Source organism: Dendrobates tinctorius, unplaced genomic scaffold (genome assembly GCF_039654945.1).
Source record: "Dendrobates tinctorius isolate UK_male_01 unplaced genomic scaffold, ASM3965494v1 ptg000003l, whole genome shotgun sequence".
NCBI classification, from domain to species: domain Eukaryota; kingdom Metazoa; phylum Chordata; class Amphibia; order Anura; family Dendrobatidae; genus Dendrobates; species Dendrobates tinctorius.
The window spans coordinates 29,259,069-29,277,690 of record NW_027361671.1 but is presented as its reverse complement, the minus strand read 5'-3'; the positions used below and the strand labels follow the sequence as shown (position 1 = coordinate 29,277,690).

The window sequence follows — 18,622 nt, the reverse complement described above, 5'->3', positions numbered from 1 at the left end:
ATGGCCCAGGAGGTCCCTTCCAACTCTACGATTCTATGATTCTAAGTACATAAAGGCCCACACAAAAAGTATGGTTAAAAGCAGTTTCATGTAAAACCCCCTCAAAAGAGAAGGCAGCACTCCCTCTGGAGAAAGAAAGGATCATCTACAGAGAAGATAAGGCTTCTGTATCACAGAACTTCTTATCTGTGGAATAAACTACCTCCAGAGCTGGTCACACTGGGAAACGAGGTTAGACAACCATTTTCGGTTTGGAGAGGCTGAGTTTTTCTGTAAGAGACTTTGAAATTCTGCCCCCATTGTCACTGCTTTATCTCCTATACCTCTGGTGCAGAGACTCTCTGGAAATGTTTACATACAGATGTGCGAAAGCAGAAGTGACCAGATTGATCAGATCTGCTGCTATAAGGAAATAGCCACCATTGATATGCCTGCGTCCTTCTTATGTTTTTACTTAAAGTTATGAGATGGCTTTGTCCTGGTTTTAATATTCAACTCTGTGAATCATTTCGTGAATTATTTCTATATACTTGTAAGATGTAAAGCAGCTCATCATCTCAGTAAATTTGAATATTTTATAACACCAGCTTGAAAAATTATTTTAAAATCCAAAATGTTGGCCTACTGCAATGTATGCTCAGTAAATGCACTCAATACTTGGTTGGGGCTCCTTTCACATCAATTACTGCATCAATGCGGCGTGGCATGGAGGCGATCAGCCTGTGGCACTGCTGAGCTGTTATGGAAGCCCAGGTAGATATCAGCAGATCTGATCAATACGGTCACTTCTACTTTCAAACATGGTTGATAACAGCAAACAATAGCTCACACTGAACTGTAGAACTGCAGAAAATGCTGTGGTTCTGGAAAAAGCCCCATTCACACTAGAGATCGGTGAGGTCCGCTCATGAGTAACATAGGTTAGAAGTTTGGTAAAAGTGGAGCGTCCTTCAGTTACAGGCTGTGTATGTACATGGGCATGAGCAGATAAAAGCAGACGGCACTCATTGCCAGGATGACGGTAGCCGTGGGCACTTCCACTTCCAAACTAAAACTGAAATCACAAAATGGTAAACCTGGGAAACACCTTTAAATCCCTGACCATACCACAAAGCTGCCAGCTACATCTGCCAAGCCGATGCCAGCCACTAGCTCATATTGACACTGGGATTACAGCTGCGTATAATGTAACACAAAGATGCTTCAGTTGTCTGGAAAGTCGATAACCTGTGATAGACGGGAGCCCCCCGAGACCTGGGAGGAAGTCAGATAATGAAAAGAGCCAGGATGCTGTGCTGCCCTCAATATAGCACGCCCCCCATACAGCACCTCCTTCTTACAGCACGCCCCCCCATACAGCACCTCCTTCTTACAGCATGCCCCCCCATACAGCACACCCTCCATATAGCACGCCCCCCATACAGCACCTCCTTCTTACAGCATGCCCCCCACACAGCACCTCCTTCTTACAGCATGCCCCCCCATACAGCACCTCCTTCTTACAGCATGCCCCCCCATACAGCACACCCTCCATATAGCACGCCCCCCATACAGCACCTCCTTCTTACAGCATGCCCCCCATACAGCACTTCCTTCTTACAGCATGCCCCCCACACAGCACCTCCTTCTTACAGCATGCCCCCCCATACAGCACACCCTTCATATAGCACGCCCTCTATACAGCACCTCCTTCTTACAGCATGCCCCCCCATACAGCACCTCCTTCTTACAGCATGCCCCCCCATACAGCACACCCTTCATATAGCACGCCCTCTATACAGCACCTCCTTCTTACAGCATGCCCCCCACACAGCACCTCCTTCTTACAGCATGCCCCCCACACAGCACCTCCTTCTTACAGCATGCCCCCCACACAGCACCTCCTTCTTACAGCACGCCCCCATACAGCACCTCCTTCTTACAGCATGCCCCCCACACAGCACCTCCTTCTTACATCATGCCCCCCATACAGCACACCCTCCATATACACAGCACCTCCTTCTTACAGCATGCCCTCCACACAGCACCTTCTTCTTACAGCATGCCCTCCACACAGCACCTCCTTCTTACAGCACGCCCCCCATACAGCACCTCCTTCTTACAGCATGCCCTCCACACAGCACCTCCTTCTTACAGCATGCCCCCCCACACAGCACCTCCTTCTTACAGCACGCCCTCCATACAGCACCTCCTTCTTACAGCATGCCCTCCACACAGCACCTCCTTCTTACAGCACGCCACCCACACAGCACCTCCTTCTTACAGCACGCCCTCCATACAGCACCTCCTTCTTACAGCATGCCCCCCACACAGCACCTCCTTCTTACAGCACCTCCTTCTTACAGCATGCCCTCCACACAGCACGCCCCCCTACAGCATACTCCCCATATAGAATATATATAGTACATCATACTCAATATAGTATGTCTTTCATATAGAATATCCTCCGCACAGAATACTTTTAATGCATAATATGCTCCATACTACACACCCATCATACCCTCCCTAAAGAACACCCTTCGTAAAGCATGCTCGCTGTAGAGAAAACCATCCGTACACAATAAACTCCATACTGCACACCCCGCACGCCCCTCCATACAGCAGGCCCTCCATTTAGCATGCCCTTAGTATAGCATACCCTCCATAAAGCACACCACCAGAGAGCATGCCCTCCATACAGAAAGCCCTTAGTAGTTAGTACAGTATACCCTGCAAATAGCATTCCCTCAGTACAGCTTAGGCCTCTTTCACACTTCAGTTTTTTGCATCAGTTCAAATCCGCCAAAAAGGTAGACAAGCGGATCCGTTCTCAACTGATGTGAACGGATGCCACAGGATCCGTTTTGAGACGGATCCTGAAAATGAGGAAATTTAAAGGAACCGCTGGCCGGAGAGCGAGAGAGCGAATTTTTTTTTTTGTCCGGCACCCAGAAAGAATTTCGGGTTAAATGAGTGTCTGGAGGATCCGCCAGAGAAAAAAACGTTGCAAGCTCCGTTTTCAAATCTTTGAGGATGGTGACGGACAGCAACTTTTGGCGGATCCGCAAAAAAACGGATGCAACGGACAGCAATCCGTCACAATCCGCCAGTAATGGAAGTCAATGGGAAAAAAACGGATCCTCAAAAAAAAATTGAGGATCCGTTTTTTTCAAAACCTGGCGGATTGTGACTGATTGTAAAAAACTGAAGTGTGAAAGAGGCCTTACCCTCAGTACAGTATACCTCAGTATAGCATAACCCTCAATACAGCATACTCTTAGTACAGCTTACTCTCAGTACAGCATATCCTCCGTACAGTATACCCTCAGTACAGCAAACCCTCCATGTAGCACACTTTCCATACAGTATACCCTCCGTATAGCATACCCTCAGTACAGTATACCCTCAGTACAGCATTCCCTCAGTACAGCATACCCTCCATGTAGCACACTTTCCATACAGCATACCCTCAGTACAGCATACCCTTAGTACAGCATACACTCAGTACAGCATACCCTCAGTACAGCATACCCTCAGTACAGTATACCCTCAGTACAGCAAACCCTCCATGTAGCACACTTTCCATACAGTATACCCTTAGTACAGCTTACCCTCAGTACAGCTTACCCTCAGTACAGCATACCCTCAGTACAGTATACCCTCAGTACAGTATACCCTCAGTACAGCATACCCTCAGTACAGTATACCCTCAGTACAGCATACCATCAGTACAGCCTATCCGCCGCACAGCTTACCCTCAGTACAGCTTACTCTCAGTACAGTATACCCTCAGTACAGCATACCGTCAGTACCGCTTACTCTCAGTACAGCATACCCTCAGTACAGCATACTGTCAGTACAGCGTACCCTCAGTACAGCATACCGTCAGTACCGCTTACTCTCAGTACAGCATACCCTCAGTACAGCATACCGTCAGTACAGCGTACCTCAGTACCGCTTACTCTCAGTACAGCATATCCTCGGTACAGTATACCCTCAGAACAGTATACCTCAGTACAGTATACCCTCAGTACAGCATACCCTCCATGTAGCACACTTTCCATACAGTATACCCTCAGTACAGCTTACCCTCAGTACAGTATACCCTCAGTACAGCTTACCCTCTGTACAGTATACCCTCAGTACAGCATACCATCAGTACAGCCTATCCGCCGTACAGCTTACCCTCAGTACAGCATACTCTCAGTACAGCATACCGTCAGTACAGCATACCCTCAGTACAGCATATCCTCAGTACAGCTTACCCTCAGAACAGCATACCCTCAGTACAGCATACCGTCAGTACCGCTTACTCTCAGTACAGCATATCCTCGGTACAGTATACCCTAAGTACAGCATACCCTTAGTACAGCATACCCTCCATGTAGCACACTTTCCATACAGTATACCCTCAGTACAGCGTACCCTCCATGTAGCACACTTTCCATACAGTATACCCTCCGTATAGCACACCCTCAGTACAGCATACCGTCAGTACCGCTTACTCTCAGTACAGCATACCGTCAGTACAGCGTACCCTCAGTACAGCATACCGTCAGTACCGCTTACTCTCAGTACAGCATACCCTCAGTACAGCATACCCTCAGTACAGCATACCCTCAGTACAGCGTACCCTCAGTACCGCTTACTCTCAGTACAGCATATCCTCGGTACAGTATACCCTCAGAACAGTATACCTCAGTACAGTATACCCTCAGTACAGCATACCCTCCATGTAGCACACTTTCCATACAGTATACCCTCAGTACGGTATACCCTCAGTACAGCTTACCCTCTGTACAGTATACCCTCAGTACAGCCTATCCGCCGCACAGCTTACCCTCAGTACAGCATACCGTCAGTACAGCATACCGTCAGTACAGCATACTCTCAGTACAGCCTACCATCAGTACAGCATACTCTCAGTACAGCCTACCATCAGTACAGCTTACCCTCAGTACAGCATACTCTCAGTACAGCATACCGTCAGTACAGCATACCATCAGTACAGCATACCATCAGTACAGCATACTCTCAGTACAGCATATCCTCAGTACAGCTTACCCTCAGTACAGCATACCGTCAGTACCGCTTACCCTCAGTACAGCATACCGTCAGTACAGCATACCCTCAGTACAGTATACCCTCAGTACAGCTTACTCTCAGTACAGCATATCCTCAGTACAGTATACCCTCAGTACAGCACTCCCTACCCTCCACCCCTCACACCCAGTACACAGCACACCAGGGCAGCCGTGTCGTACCGTTGCATACCACCAGCTTGCGAATGCCATGGTAGGTGGTGCACTGCTGCCGGTCGCTCCCCAGAAGTCGGTAGAAGTTGTGAGCAGCAGCAGCCACCTCCGGCCCAGGGCAGTGATGTGGGCAGAGCCGCCTCCTCTACATAACAAGGGGAGGGTTGTGTTTCGGGGTTTACTCCGTAAGAAGGGAATGCAGACACCACCACACCCTGGATCCTCTCCTCACCCGCATGTGTCAGCAGCTGGAGGGCGGAGCTGGTACAGATGTACACAGTATATACATAGTGCGGGCACTGCACAGCAGCAGGGCATGATGAGAGTTGTGGTGCCACTGCCTCCCGCCCCCGGTCCGATGGCAGAACGGCTCTGCCCTCACCCTGCAGCCCCCGTCACCTGCGCTGCCCGGTGCACTCACCCCCTTGGCGCCTCCCGCCGGCTTCTTCCCCTTGTTGGGCATGTCCGCTCCTGTCCGCACCGTCTGTTCTGTCCGCACCGTCTGTTCTGTCCGCTCCTGTCCGCACCGTCTGTTCTGTCCGCTCTTGTCCGCAGCGTCTGCTCCTCTTGTGAACTGCAAAAACACAAAAAAAAAGTGAACTGACAGGAGGGACTTCCGAGCGCATGAAGCAGCTTTTCCGATCCAGTCCGGCCGAGGCCCCTCCTTAGCGGCTGTGCCAGGGGCTGCCCACCAGGCTCACGGCTCTGCTTGTTTACTTTCCGAGCTCATATCTTTACATGGGACTGCTTTGTCCTAATCGCGGCAAAAATGTGTCAGTTCGCAGCAATAACTTAAACAGCTACAAAACCGGTTCATGTGAACGCAGCCTAATTAGAAACGCGACTGTTATTACAGCTAGACAGTGTGCATACAGGCCATGGGTGTGTGACACTGGGGGGCAGCACTCAGCAGTGTCAAGTAGGGGTCACTCCTGAAACACTGCTTGGTGTCATGGCATCACTGCTCACAGTCCTGGACACTGTACACAGGGTTGTCAGCTGTCATTGTGGGAGCCGCAGTGTACACTGGGTTGTCAGCTGTCATTGTGGGAGCCGCAGTGTACACAGGGTTGTCAGCTGTCATTGTGGGAGCCGCAGTGTACACAGGGTTGTCAGCTGTCATTGTGGGAGCCGCAGTGTACACAGGGTTGTCAGCTGTCATTGTGGGAGCCGCAGTGTACACAGAGCTGTCATTGTGGGAGCCGCAGGGTACACAGGGTTGTCAGCTGTCATTGTGGGAGCCGCAGTGTACACAGGGTTGTCAGCTGTCATTGTGGGAGCCGCAGTGTACACAGGGTTGTCAGCTGTCATTGTGGGAGCCGCAATGTACACAGACTTGTCAGCTGTCATTGTGGGAGCCGCAGTGTACACAGGGTTGTCAGCTGTCATTGTGGGAGCCGCAGTGTACACAGGGTTGTCAGCTGTCATTGTGGGAGCCGCAGGGTACACTGGGTTGTCAGCTGTCATTGTGGGAGCCGCAGGGTACACAGGGTTGTCAGCTGTCATTGTGGGAGCCGCAGTGTACACAGAGTTGTCAGCTGTCATTGTGGGAGCCGCAGGGTACACAGGGTTGTCAGCTGTCATTGTGGGAGCCGCAGTGTACACAGGGTTGTCAGCTGTCATTGTGGGAGCCGCAATGTACACAGACTTGTCAGCTGTCATTGTGGGAGCCGCAGTGTACACAGGGTTGTCAGCTGTCATTGTGGGAGCCGCAGTGTACACAGGGTTGTCAGCTGTCATTGTGGGAGCCGCAGGGTACACTGGGTTGTCAGCTGTCATTGTGGGAGCCGCAGGGTACACAGGGTTGTCAGCTGTCATTGTGGGAGCCGCAGTGTACACAGAGTTGTCAGCTGTCATTGTGGGAGCCGCAGGGTACACAGGGTTGTCAGCTGTCATTGTGGGAGCCGCAGGGTACACAGGGTTGTCAGCTGTCATTGTGGGAGCCGCAGGGTACACTGGGTTGTCTGCTGTCATTGTGGGAGCCGCAGTGTACACAGGGTTGTCAGCTGTCATTGTGGGAGCCGCAGGGTACACAGGGTTGTCAGCTGTCATTGTGGGAGCCGCAGTGTACACAGGGTTGTCTGCTGTCATTGTGGGAGCCGCAGGGTACACAGAGTTGTCAGCTGTCATTGTGGGAGCAGCAGGGTACACAGGGTTGTCAGCTGTCATTGTGGGAGCCGCAGGGTACACAGGGTTGTCAGCTGTCATTGTGGGAGCCGCAGGGTACACTGGGTTGTCTGCTGTCATTGTGGGAGCCGCAGTGTACACAGGGTTGTCAGCTGTCATTGTGGGAGCCGCAGGGTACACTGGGTTGTCTGCTGTCATTGTGGGAGCCGCAGTGTACACAGGGTTGTCAGCTGTCATTGTGGGAGCCGCAGGGTACACAGAGTTGTCAGCTGTCATTGTGGGAGCAGCAGGGTACACTGGGTTGTCAGCTGTCATTGTGGGAGCCGCAGGGTACACTGGGTTGTCAGCTGTCCTTGTGGGAGCCGCAGGGTACACTGGGTTGTCAGCTGTCATTGTGGGAGCCGCAGGGTACACAGGGTTGTCAGCTGTCATTGTGGGAGCCGCAGGGTACACTGGGTTGTCTGCTGTCATTGTGGGAGCCGCAGGGTACACAGGGTTGTCAGCTGTCATTGTGGGAGCTGCAGTGTACACAGAGTTGTCAGCTGTCATTGTGGGAGCCGCAGGGTACACTGGGTTGTCAGCTGTCATTGTGGGAGCCGCAGTGTACACAGGGTTGTCAGCTGTCATTGTGGGAGCCGCAGGGTACACAGGGTTGTCAGCTGTCATTGTGGGAGCCGCAGGGTACACAGGGTTGTCAGCTGTCATTGTGGGAGCCGCAGTGTACACAGGGTTGTCAGCTGTCATTGTGGGAGCCGCAGTGTACACAGAGTTGTCAGCTGTCATTGTGGGAGCCGCAGTGTACACAGAGTTGTCAGCCGTCATTGTGGGAGCCGCAGTGTACACTGGGTTGTCAGCTGTCATTGTGGGAGCCGCAGTGTACACTGGGTTGTCAGCTGTCATTGTGGGAGCCGCAGTGTACACAGGGTTGTCAGCTGTCATTGTGGGAGCCGCAGTGTACACAGAGTTGTCAGCTGTCATTGTGGGAGCCGCAGTGTACACAGGGTTGTCAGCTGTCATTGTGGGAGCCGCAGTGTACACTGGGTTGTCAGCTGTCATTGTGGGAGCCGCAGTGTACACAGGGTTGTCAGCTGTCATTGTGGGAGTGCAGTGTACACTGGGTTGTCAGCTGTCATTGTGGGAGCCGCAGTGTACACAGGGTTGTCAGCTGTCATTGTGGGAGCCGCAGTGTACACTGGGTTGTCAGCTGTCATTGTGGGAGCCGCAGTGTACACTGGGTTGTCAGCTGTCATTGTGTGAGCCGCAGTGTACACTGGGTTGTCAACTGTCATTGTGTGAGCCGCAGTGTACACAGAGTTGTCAGCTGTCATTGTGGGAGTGCAGTGTACACAGGGTTGTCAGCTGTCATTGTGGGAGCCGCAGTGTACACAGGGTTGTCAGCTGTCATTGTGGGAGCCGCAGTGTACACAGGGTTGTCAGCTGTCATTGTGGGAGCCGCAGTGTACACTGGGTTGTCAGCTGTCATTGTGGGAGCCGCAGTGTACACTGGGTTGTCAGCTGTCATTGTGGGAGCCGCAGTGTACACAGGGTTGTCAGCTGTCATTGTGGGAGCCGCAGTGTACACAGGGCTGTCAGCTGTCATTGTGGGAGCCGCAGTGTACACAGGGTTGTCAGCTGGCATTGTGGGAGCGCAGTGTAGAGAAAAAAAAAATGCTGAAAACCGCACAGCTCAGCAGCGTGATCTCATACAATAACCTGCACACTGTGCGTCTAATGAGGCTGTTGGACGATGACATTTTGATGCATTTTTTCATTATAATCTTCTATGTGGAGTCTGATAACAATCACATGTAAACAAAACGCTAATGAATTTTTAGATGCATTAAAAACTAATTCAAATCTGCACGAAAAACACATCAAATAAAGGGGGGAAAGGCATAAAAAGAGGCAGCAAAAATGCAATAACCATAGAAGGTTGTTATTGTGTAGAATGGTGTGGACACCTGCAGAAACCATACTGATATAAAAAGCAGTAGAAAAAAACACAACATTGACAATGTGAACACAGCCTTGGTGTTACATTTGTATTTTTATTACAATTTTTAAAGAATAGAGAAACTTGTGTGGGTTGTTACGGTTACAGGCGTACCAACTCGGTCTGTTATTTTATGTTTCGTGTTTTGTTTTTTTTAAATGCATCAAAAATATAATTATTGTAATTGTTTTCCATTATATTTTAGTCATTTTATCACAAGAAAAAAATATCTGTCTTTTATTTTACCCAGAAACAGACAAAAAATACGATCCTTGAGTCCAAATTTAGTATGAAAAATTTATAAAAAGTCCTTTATTTATATGAAAGCATACAGGTAAAGTTAAAACACCACATAGTGAAAACAGCAAAAAAAGCTGATAATGCTGACAAATCACACTGACACATCATACATATACTGTAATATAGCTTGTCATAAATAATCACCCCTGTATTAAGCTCAATATCATAAATCATGCTGGTAGCCTGAGTTACTTCCAAATATCAGATACCGAACGATTAATTAGAGTCCATATCCGCCAGCACATGGATAATGACCTGCACCAGAGGACACCAACATGGCAATAGCAACTCAGATGGAGAAACCGTCCTACCTAATTAGGAGACCAACACCGGGGGGCAAGAGGCATCAGCGTTCAGTGTCTAAGTGTTTCCCCAACGCACGTTTCGGAGCACCTGCTCCTTCCTCACGCCCCCTGAGGAAGGAACAGGTGCTCCGAAACGTGCGTCGGGGAAACGCTTGGACACTGAACGCTGATGCCTCTTGCCCTCCCGGTGTTGGTCTCCTAATTAGGTAGGACGGTTTCTCCATCTGAGTTGCTATTGCCATGTTGGTGTACTCTGGTGCAGGTCATTATCCATGAGGTGGCGGATATGGACTCTAATTAATCGTTCGGTATCTGATATTTGGAAGTAACTCAGGCTACCAGCATGATTTATGATATTGAGCTTAACACAGGGGTAATTATTTATGACAAGCTATATTACAGTATATGTATGATGTGTCAGTGTGATTTGTCAGCATTATCAGCTTTTTTTGCTGTTTTCACTATGTGGTGTTTTAACTTTACCTGTATGCTTTCTTATAAATAAAGGACTTTTTATAAATTTTTCATACTAAATTTGGACTCAAGGATCGTATTTTTTGTTTGTTTCTGTGTTCCATATTGCGATCAGTCCATATTTTGGTCCATGACTTCTGTACCATATATATTGGGATTTGTTATATCTAGATATATTATCTGATCATGACCTTGGTACTTTTGTTGAACTGTTTGCTTACTTTTATTTTACCCCTAGAATACAAGTACTTAGAAATGTATATGCATACAGAGCAGTAGGTTTGATGTACCAGTACAGAGTGCCTGTAAAGAAGAAGAATGCAATACACATTCAAGTATAGAAAATTCTCCTATATGTGAAAGTCTGTTGCTCATAGCTATTGCTGCTGTCTCCAATGCTAGATGTTGGGAGTTCAAATCCCAGGGAAGGTCAGACTGCAAGAAAAGAGAATGATTTCATATCATAACCATAAGTATTTACAGAGCAGAGAGATGCTGCCCCCCCACCCCCAAAGAGAAGAGCAGTGTAATGAAGCCTGCATGGCAGAGAGAGCACTGGATGTAGCCCTGGCATCTTGAAACAACTCCTCCAATCAGGACTGCCCTGGACACTATTGTCCTGAACCCAAAAAAGTTCCATCAAATTTGTCATGCACCTTAGTGTAATAAATGTTCCCAGGCAATGGGTGGATAATAGACTTTTAAGGTAGGGATAATCCTGCCCACAATGATATTCTAGGTTATCCCCCTGACTATGACGGGCACCAGCGGCGGAACTTGAAGCTCTTGAGCTCCCATGCAAAAGCTCTAACAGGGCCCAACTATTACAGGTCTTTAGGAAAGAGATGTTCCGCCTAATTAGCATATGTAACTCTACAGATTAAAACTTAACAGGTTCCCTTTAAGAGCATAGTCACATTCAGTAGATCTGGTGGGGTCGCAGCATATAAGGCAGAGATTTGATATCATTGACATCATAAATGATTCTGAAATAGGATTGTCTGGCCATCTTTGGGTTTCATTTTTCAATTCTTGTTGTAGTCTGCTGCCTCCTAGTGGACAGTATTGGAAGTATTCCTAGAAACGCCAATCAAGGAGAGATCTCATGCTACATATGTTCAATCCTAGTTAACCGGTGTGCCTATGCATCATTCTTTTATCCTGTGTTTTCATTGCTAATGGCCACAGCACATTTGTGCACCTGCATATTACACTTATCTTATTCTCAGTACTTATTACTTATTGTATCCTCAATACTTTCGAAATTCTTAGACAATGAATATTTAGTGTGCATTTACACTAGTCAGCAGTGATCATTTTAAATGACGGCCAGTCAGCTACATAGAAGCCAATTACTGGTCATTTATTAGCCTGTTTAGAAAAGGGTGACAACTTTCCCATGTGGACAGAACAATCGGCCATACAATCTTTCTTTCCCCATAAAACATCACATTATCGGCAGCATGTCTGCAGTTTACACAGAGTGGTGTGCTCCTGAGAACAGGAATTTTTAAAAAAGTTTAAAAATCATCTCACCCGACGAACAAGCATTTATCTTGCTTGTTGAGTGATTGGTGACCTGTTTACACTGGAGAATTATTGGTAAATGAGTGTTCCTGATCACTGGCCAGTCTAAATGCACCCTTAGGATAGACAGTCTTCTAAATTTACCATAGTGGCTCATTTTTTTTAGAAATATGGCGCATCTTTAGATTATATACGGTAAATAAACACAACCTAGGTATGAATATAGCCTCAGGATAAGGAAGAGATATATGCACAATATTTTAAAATATATATATATTTTTTTCATGCATAAATATGATGACAATAACTGATACGAAATGTTTAAAGTTTTTTTTTGCTGCGTTATGAAAATAGTTTCTATGGCAATAAATATAAAGTGCCAATGCTATTCATAAGTTTATAAGGAAGTAAAAAGCAGATGACAGCAAAAACATGTAATAGATATAGTAATGATTGGTATATTAAATATCGCTACGCTTGTATATCCCCTCCGCCTATCGACCTCACTCACAGCATCATTAAATGCAGACCACTATTATGCAATCAATAAAGTGCAAGTGCTTAGTCTACCTACAGTGCTGTGCAAATTAAATAACCAGTTTTAACTGCTTTGAACAGGTGTGAGTGCCTGTTCAAAACAGTTAAAACTGGTTTGAATCACTGATTGGTAACCAACTTACGATTTTACTTAAAAAAACGCTTTGTCCCAATTAATTTGCACAGCACTGTATTATGAGCATTCCAATGATAGAAAAGATATAGCCTTGTTTGCTGATCAATTCTCTGGTAAAAATGTGTTTTCCAAACCCTAACGCCGTTTCGCCTCACACTTTTTCTGGGGGCGTCTTTAGATTATAGTCTAAGTTTACATAACCTATTAGTTGGCTTACTTTGCTCTATGAGTTTGCACCCTTTGGCTAGATTTTTTGTACAACTATACACATAAGGTCGGGGTCAGACTTGCGAGAGCTATGTGAGAAACTGGCGTGAGTCTCTCGCATCAATACTCGACGCCTCTGCCGGCTTTCGGGACCAGAGTATGGGCTGCATGTATTTCTATGCAGCCGCACACTCTGGTCCTGAGTGCCGGCGGCAGTGCAGGATATTGTTGCGAGTTTCTCGCATAGCTCTCAAGTCTGACCCCAGCAGACCAAGTTTCTCTTCCGCAAAGTCATGATAAGTCTTCATCAGGCAATATAACCTTTCATATAATACAGAAATTGGTCTGCAGAGGACTGGGGTACAGTTATTTTCTCTGATTAAGGCTTCACCAGACTGTTTTGGACATCTGGAAGAACTATTCTTGGGAGTAGAAAAGGTGAGTGTAAGGCCAGGGTCACACTTGCGAGTAACTTGCACGAGTCTCACGTCTCAATACCCGGCACTTCAATACATAGACTTGGCACACACAGATGGATTCCTATGCAAGAGGTGATTTAATAAAGTGCAGTACATACATAAAAAGACGTTCCGGTCTGTATGACCTTGATCAATGTACCCTATGTTGTACTGTGAGCTCTTAGTAGTTGTGCAGTAAGGCCAGTGGACAATGAGGAGGCACCTGGGGCCGTCACTTGTTCCCGTGTGAGGGTCCTGTGTACCAGCTGGGACACGGTATCTGCCGTTAGTCATGGATACCATGTCCCGGCTGGTACACAGGACGCTCACAGGGGAAGGAGTGACGGCCCCAGGTGCCTCCTCATTGTCCACTGGCCTTACTGCACAACTACTAAGAGCTCACAGTACAACATAGGGTACAGTGATGAAGGTCATACAGACCGGAACGTCTTTTTATGTATGTACTGCACTTTATTAAATCACCTCTTGCATTGGAATCCATCTGTGTGTGCCAAGTCTATGTATTGAAGTTCACGGATTGGGATTCTACTTGTGCACCACTCTCACGGGGTTGTGCCAACGGTTCTGTTTGTTCAATATCCGGCACTCAGGACCGGAGTGTGCGGCTGCATGTATTTCTATGTAGCTGAGTGCTCCAGTCCGAGTGCCAGCGGCACAGCCGAGTATTGAGACACGAGACTCATGAAAGTTTCTTGCAATTGTGACCCCGGCCTTACCATGATTCCGGTGTCATACCAACTGTAAAGCATCCTGAGACCATTCATCTGTGGGGTTGGTTTTCATCCAAGGGAGTGGGCTCACTCACAGTTTTGCCTAAGGCCTCATTCAGACATCCTTGTTGCACATCACAGATACAAGTACCTGTTATAGTCTATGGGTCTGTTCACATGTCTGCGTTTTTCAATGAATCGTGTATCCTGTAAAACTCACGGAGACATGTTTGTTTGTTTTTTTTCAGTATCATGGATGAATAATTCCAGTATAAGTCTATTACACCATGTGCCACCCGTCTGCAGTTTGTGTTTAACCTTACAAAGGATACGAGAAGCTTCAAAATGTATTTATCCATACATGAAAAACACTAATAAAACACTAATGACACACAGATCCAAAACACTGATGACACCAGTGCCATATTTTTGCATATGTGAAAAATACTGACTTCTGAATGAGACCTAAGACCACTGCCATGAATAACGAAGGGGATTTAACTCCAAGAGCAACATCTCCCAACAACCAAGGGCAATTTGGTGATCAACATGATTGAGTAACCAAGTGGCTCGGTGAACAAAACAATGACATTTGGGTCAATGGCCAGGAAACGCATCAGATCTCATTCCCATAGAGAACCTTGTTCAATCCTCAAAAAGTGGGTGGGACAAACAAAAATACAGAAATTAGAAATTATGATAAGCTTCTAGCATTGATAACAAGGATGGTCGGTCCTCAGTCAGGATTTGGTCCACAAGCTGATACTAATTGCAGAAGTCTTTACATAAACTTGATGTATTTGTCAATAAAAGTGCAAACATGTATAAAATGCTGATAATTGTTCTTCAGTAAACATAGAGACATGTGCCGAAAAAGATCTAAGAACACTGAGGTAGCAAACGTTGCAAAAATAAAAATTTGTGTCTGTCTCAAAACTTTTGGCCACGACTGTATGTACAATTATTTAAAGAACTAGACACTAGAGATGGGCGAACCCCTGGATGTTCGGGTCTGGCAGGTTCGGCCGAATAGTTAAAAAAAAAGTTTGGGTACCAGAACAGTAACCTGACCCGGACCCCATTCACTTGAATGGGGGGCCCGAACATCTAGTGTTTGCTACACTGTCATGTGCATAACAGCATGGCAAACACTCTGATCTCTGGTAAAATCGTTACCGCCGGTCAGAGAGCTGCGGTTCCCATGCTGTCAAATGTCAGCGTGAACCCACAACTGTGATCGGAGGTATAAAGTTTACCTCCGGTCTCTGGCGTGGGCTGATGGGACTACTGCTGTCCTCAGCCTGTGCCTGCTGCTGCTAATAACAGCGAGAGCAGCCGGCTCCTGCACGCTAAATAAATAATTAAAAGAAAAAAGCAGCTTCGGATCCCCTCTTTTTTTGATAACCAGCCAGGCAAAACTGACAGCTGGGGGCTGCAACGCTCAGCTGTCAGCGTTAACAAGGTTGGTTATTAAGATTAGAGGGGTCCCCATGCTCTTTTTTTTTTACTATATTCACTGAATGCTAAAACTCACCTTCCAAAGTTTGTTAAAGTAAATAAAATTGCGCCATTTTCCGATACGCATAGCGTCTCTATTTTTCGTGTTTTTGGGCTGGGTGAGGTCTCATTTTTTAGCACCGAGCTGACGTTTTTAATTATACCATTTTGGTGCAGATTCAATATTTTGATCTCCCGTTATTGCATTTTAATGCAATGCTGCGGCGACCAAAAAATGTAATTCTTGCATTTTTACTTTTTTTCTCGTTACGCCGTTTAGCAGTCAGGTTAATCCTTTTTTGTATTGATAGATCGGGCAATTCTAAACGCGGCAGTACCATATGTGTGTGTTTTTGAATTTTTTTATTGTTTTATATTGAATGGGGCTAAGGGGGAGTGATTTGAACTCTTATATTTTTTTTTAATTTTTTTAATATATTTAAAAACTTTGTTTTTTTACTTTTGGCATGCTTCAATAGCCTCCTTGGGAAAATAGAAGCTGCTATAACCTGATCGTCTCTGCTACATACAGGCCATGATCAAATCGCCTGTATGTAGCAGAATTGCTGACTTGCTATGAGCACCGACCATCGGGTGGCGCTCATAGCAATCCGGCAGTGACAACCATAGAGGTTTACTGGAGACTTCTGGTTGTCATGCCAATCCATTGGCAACCTGGGCGCCGATGGGCAGGATTTCCGGTGCGCTTTCTGGAAGCATGTGTTAAATGCCGTTGTCAGAGTTTGACAGCAGCATTTAACTAGTTAGCCACTGGTGGATTGCGATTCACCTGCGGCTGTTAGAGGCACATGTTAACTGTTTAAAACAGCTGACATGTGTTGGAAAAGATGTGGGCTCAGCGCCGGAGCACACATCAAGAGGAGGGTGTCCGACATCTAAGTACTATTGGGCCCCATGTCGGAAAGGGGTTAAAAAACAATGTGGGGTCCCCTCATTTTTGACAACTAGCCTTGCAGACAGCTGAGGGCTGGTATTATCAAGATGGTAAGGGTCCATTGATATTGTCCGCCTCCAGCCTAAAATCAGCAGCCTGATGTTAGGCGTTGAGTTTCCCCCACTGCACAGGGGGAGTCTCAAGCCATGTCCTCTGCGGTCTCCCATCCCTCTGCAGCCACAGAGATTCCTGCTCAGCAGAGACATCACTCCAGGCATCTTGCCCAGGCTGATGCTAGGCATCTGGTTGCTCCTTCTGGCTCTGCTATAACTCCATGCTTGAGTCAGCAGCAAGTAGACGCTTCTGGGACTGTCTTGTTTTTTGGGTACTGAGCATGCCCATGGGACGACCTCTCATTGGAGGTCACATGCGCAGGTCCCGTTCCTGCTCGGAGTGGTCCACTACTGGAAGGTCCCGGAGGGATGCTGCTATAAAAGAGTATAGACTCTAATGGTTAGTTGTGTGTGTGATGATGGATGCTTGAGACTGGTGACTGACTCATTAAGAAACCCCTACCCTTGGTTGTGTTTGTGTTCAGGGTTAGGGTTTAGAGTCAGCGCCGAGTAGTGGCACTGCCTAGCTCCGCAGTGTCCCAGGCTCCTCTCACAAAGTAACACCAGAGTGTGCTATCCAGCACGAGGCACATTGTACCGCACATTGTACCGCATACTGCAGTGTCCGTCAGTGCGGCGCCGTGTGCTGATAGAGCGCTTTCCAGTTAAGCTTAAGCTGGTTCGTGGCGTCCGCCAGTGCGGCGCTGCATGCACCAGTAGCGGTGCTACCTTTGTTTATTCAGTCCTGGCATCGCAGTTGCGGTGTCGAACGCTAGTTGAACTAGAGAGACTCCAACCCTGTGACCTTGGGGCAGAGTCCTTTGTCCCTTTACTAGCGCTCACCCTGCCGAGCACTGTGAAGTTAACAGGCTCTGGCATTGGCTTCTGCGGCTCTGTGCAGTAACAGAGTTCGCTCCTGTGCACACCGGGTCAGCTGTTATCCCGCCAGTGCTCAGTTAATGTCCGCCATTACAAAGCAGCAGTTTACCACGTCTGCACAGTGGACCCCGGGCTGCGAACGCACCTTACTATTATTTTATTATTTGGTGCATTCCGCCAGCCTTAACACCCACAGCTGCCCAGAAAAGGCGCATGTATTAGATGCACCAGTTCTGGTGCTTTGCTTGGCTCTTCCCACTTGCCTTGTGGCAGTGGCAAGTGGGGTTCTTATTTGTGAGGTTCATGTCACCTTAGTATTGTCTGGTGACATCAAGCCCACAGGTTAGTAATGGAGAGTTGTCTCTAAGACACCCATCCATTACTAATCCTATAGTAAATAAACAAACAGCCAGAATAAAGTCTTTTAATTGAGAATGACACAGACTCCTTTAATTTTTCTAATAAAACCATACGTCATCACCCCAACCTGTTGAATCTCGTCTCTTCTATTAAAACAAAAAAAAAAACAACAATATCCCTCACGTGTCTGTCGTTCTGTCACATGCCGTAATCCATGTCTGAGGATAAACGGTTTTCAACCTAGATGGTGCTAAGATGCGACCATCCAGACTGAAAACCACTGGGAAAATGATCTGCTGCGAGCACAGCACCAGTGACTAGCGGTGAGGTCATCGAGGATACCGCATGTCACTGAGGCTGCAATCCCAGCCAGGCCTCTGAGCTGCGGTGAACACCTCGCTAGCACCGTGAGAAAGTCTCAGAGAGTTCACCACAGTTCACTGTGAGAAATTTCTGCCAGTGAACTCACCGCTGCACCGTGAGACTTTTTTTCACTGTGCTAGTGGGGATTTCAGTTCAGGGGCCCAGCTGGGAACGCAGCCTCAGTGACTGGCGGTTACCTCGATGGAGTCCGCTCGTCTCTGGTGCTGTGCTCGCAGCAGCTCATTCTCCCCGTGGTTCTCAGCCTGGATGGTAGCATCTTGGCACCGTCCAGGTTGAAAACTATTAATCCCCAGACATGGATTACAGTGTGGTACAGAACGATGAAGAGGTGAGGAATATTGCTTTTATTTTTGTTTTATTACAAGAGACGAGGGATTCAATAGAATGGGCAATAACGTGAGTATGCTTTAAATTAGAATTATTAAAGGATTCTGTGTCATTCTTTCAATTATCTCTTTCAAGATC

General features: G+C 47.2%; 1 protein-coding gene and 1 long non-coding RNA gene across 10 annotated transcripts in view; one reads left to right on the top strand and one right to left on the bottom strand.

Moving 5' to 3' along the window:
- CAST (calpastatin) overlaps nucleotides 1–18,622 on the bottom strand; it is a 237,340-nt gene that overhangs the window by 150,969 nt on the left and 67,749 nt on the right. For 6 of the 9 annotated variants that reach the window (XM_073542003.1, XM_073542077.1, XM_073542374.1 and 3 more), the window contains exon 2: nucleotides 5,656–5,808. The exons of 1 other annotated variant lie outside the window; for it this stretch is intronic. In XM_073542003.1, the coding sequence (XP_073398104.1) occupies nucleotides 5,656–5,808 (153 nt within the window). Of the gene's footprint in view, nucleotides 1–5,243; nucleotides 5,401–5,466; nucleotides 5,488–5,655; nucleotides 5,809–18,622 lie in introns of those variants that run through there. 2 more of the 9 variants (XM_073542580.1, XM_073542507.1) reach the window with 2 other exon arrangements.
- The window catches only part of LOC141047794 (uncharacterized), a 128,878-nt gene that overhangs the window by 50,365 nt on the left and 59,891 nt on the right, over nucleotides 1–18,622 (top strand). The window lies entirely within an intron of this gene.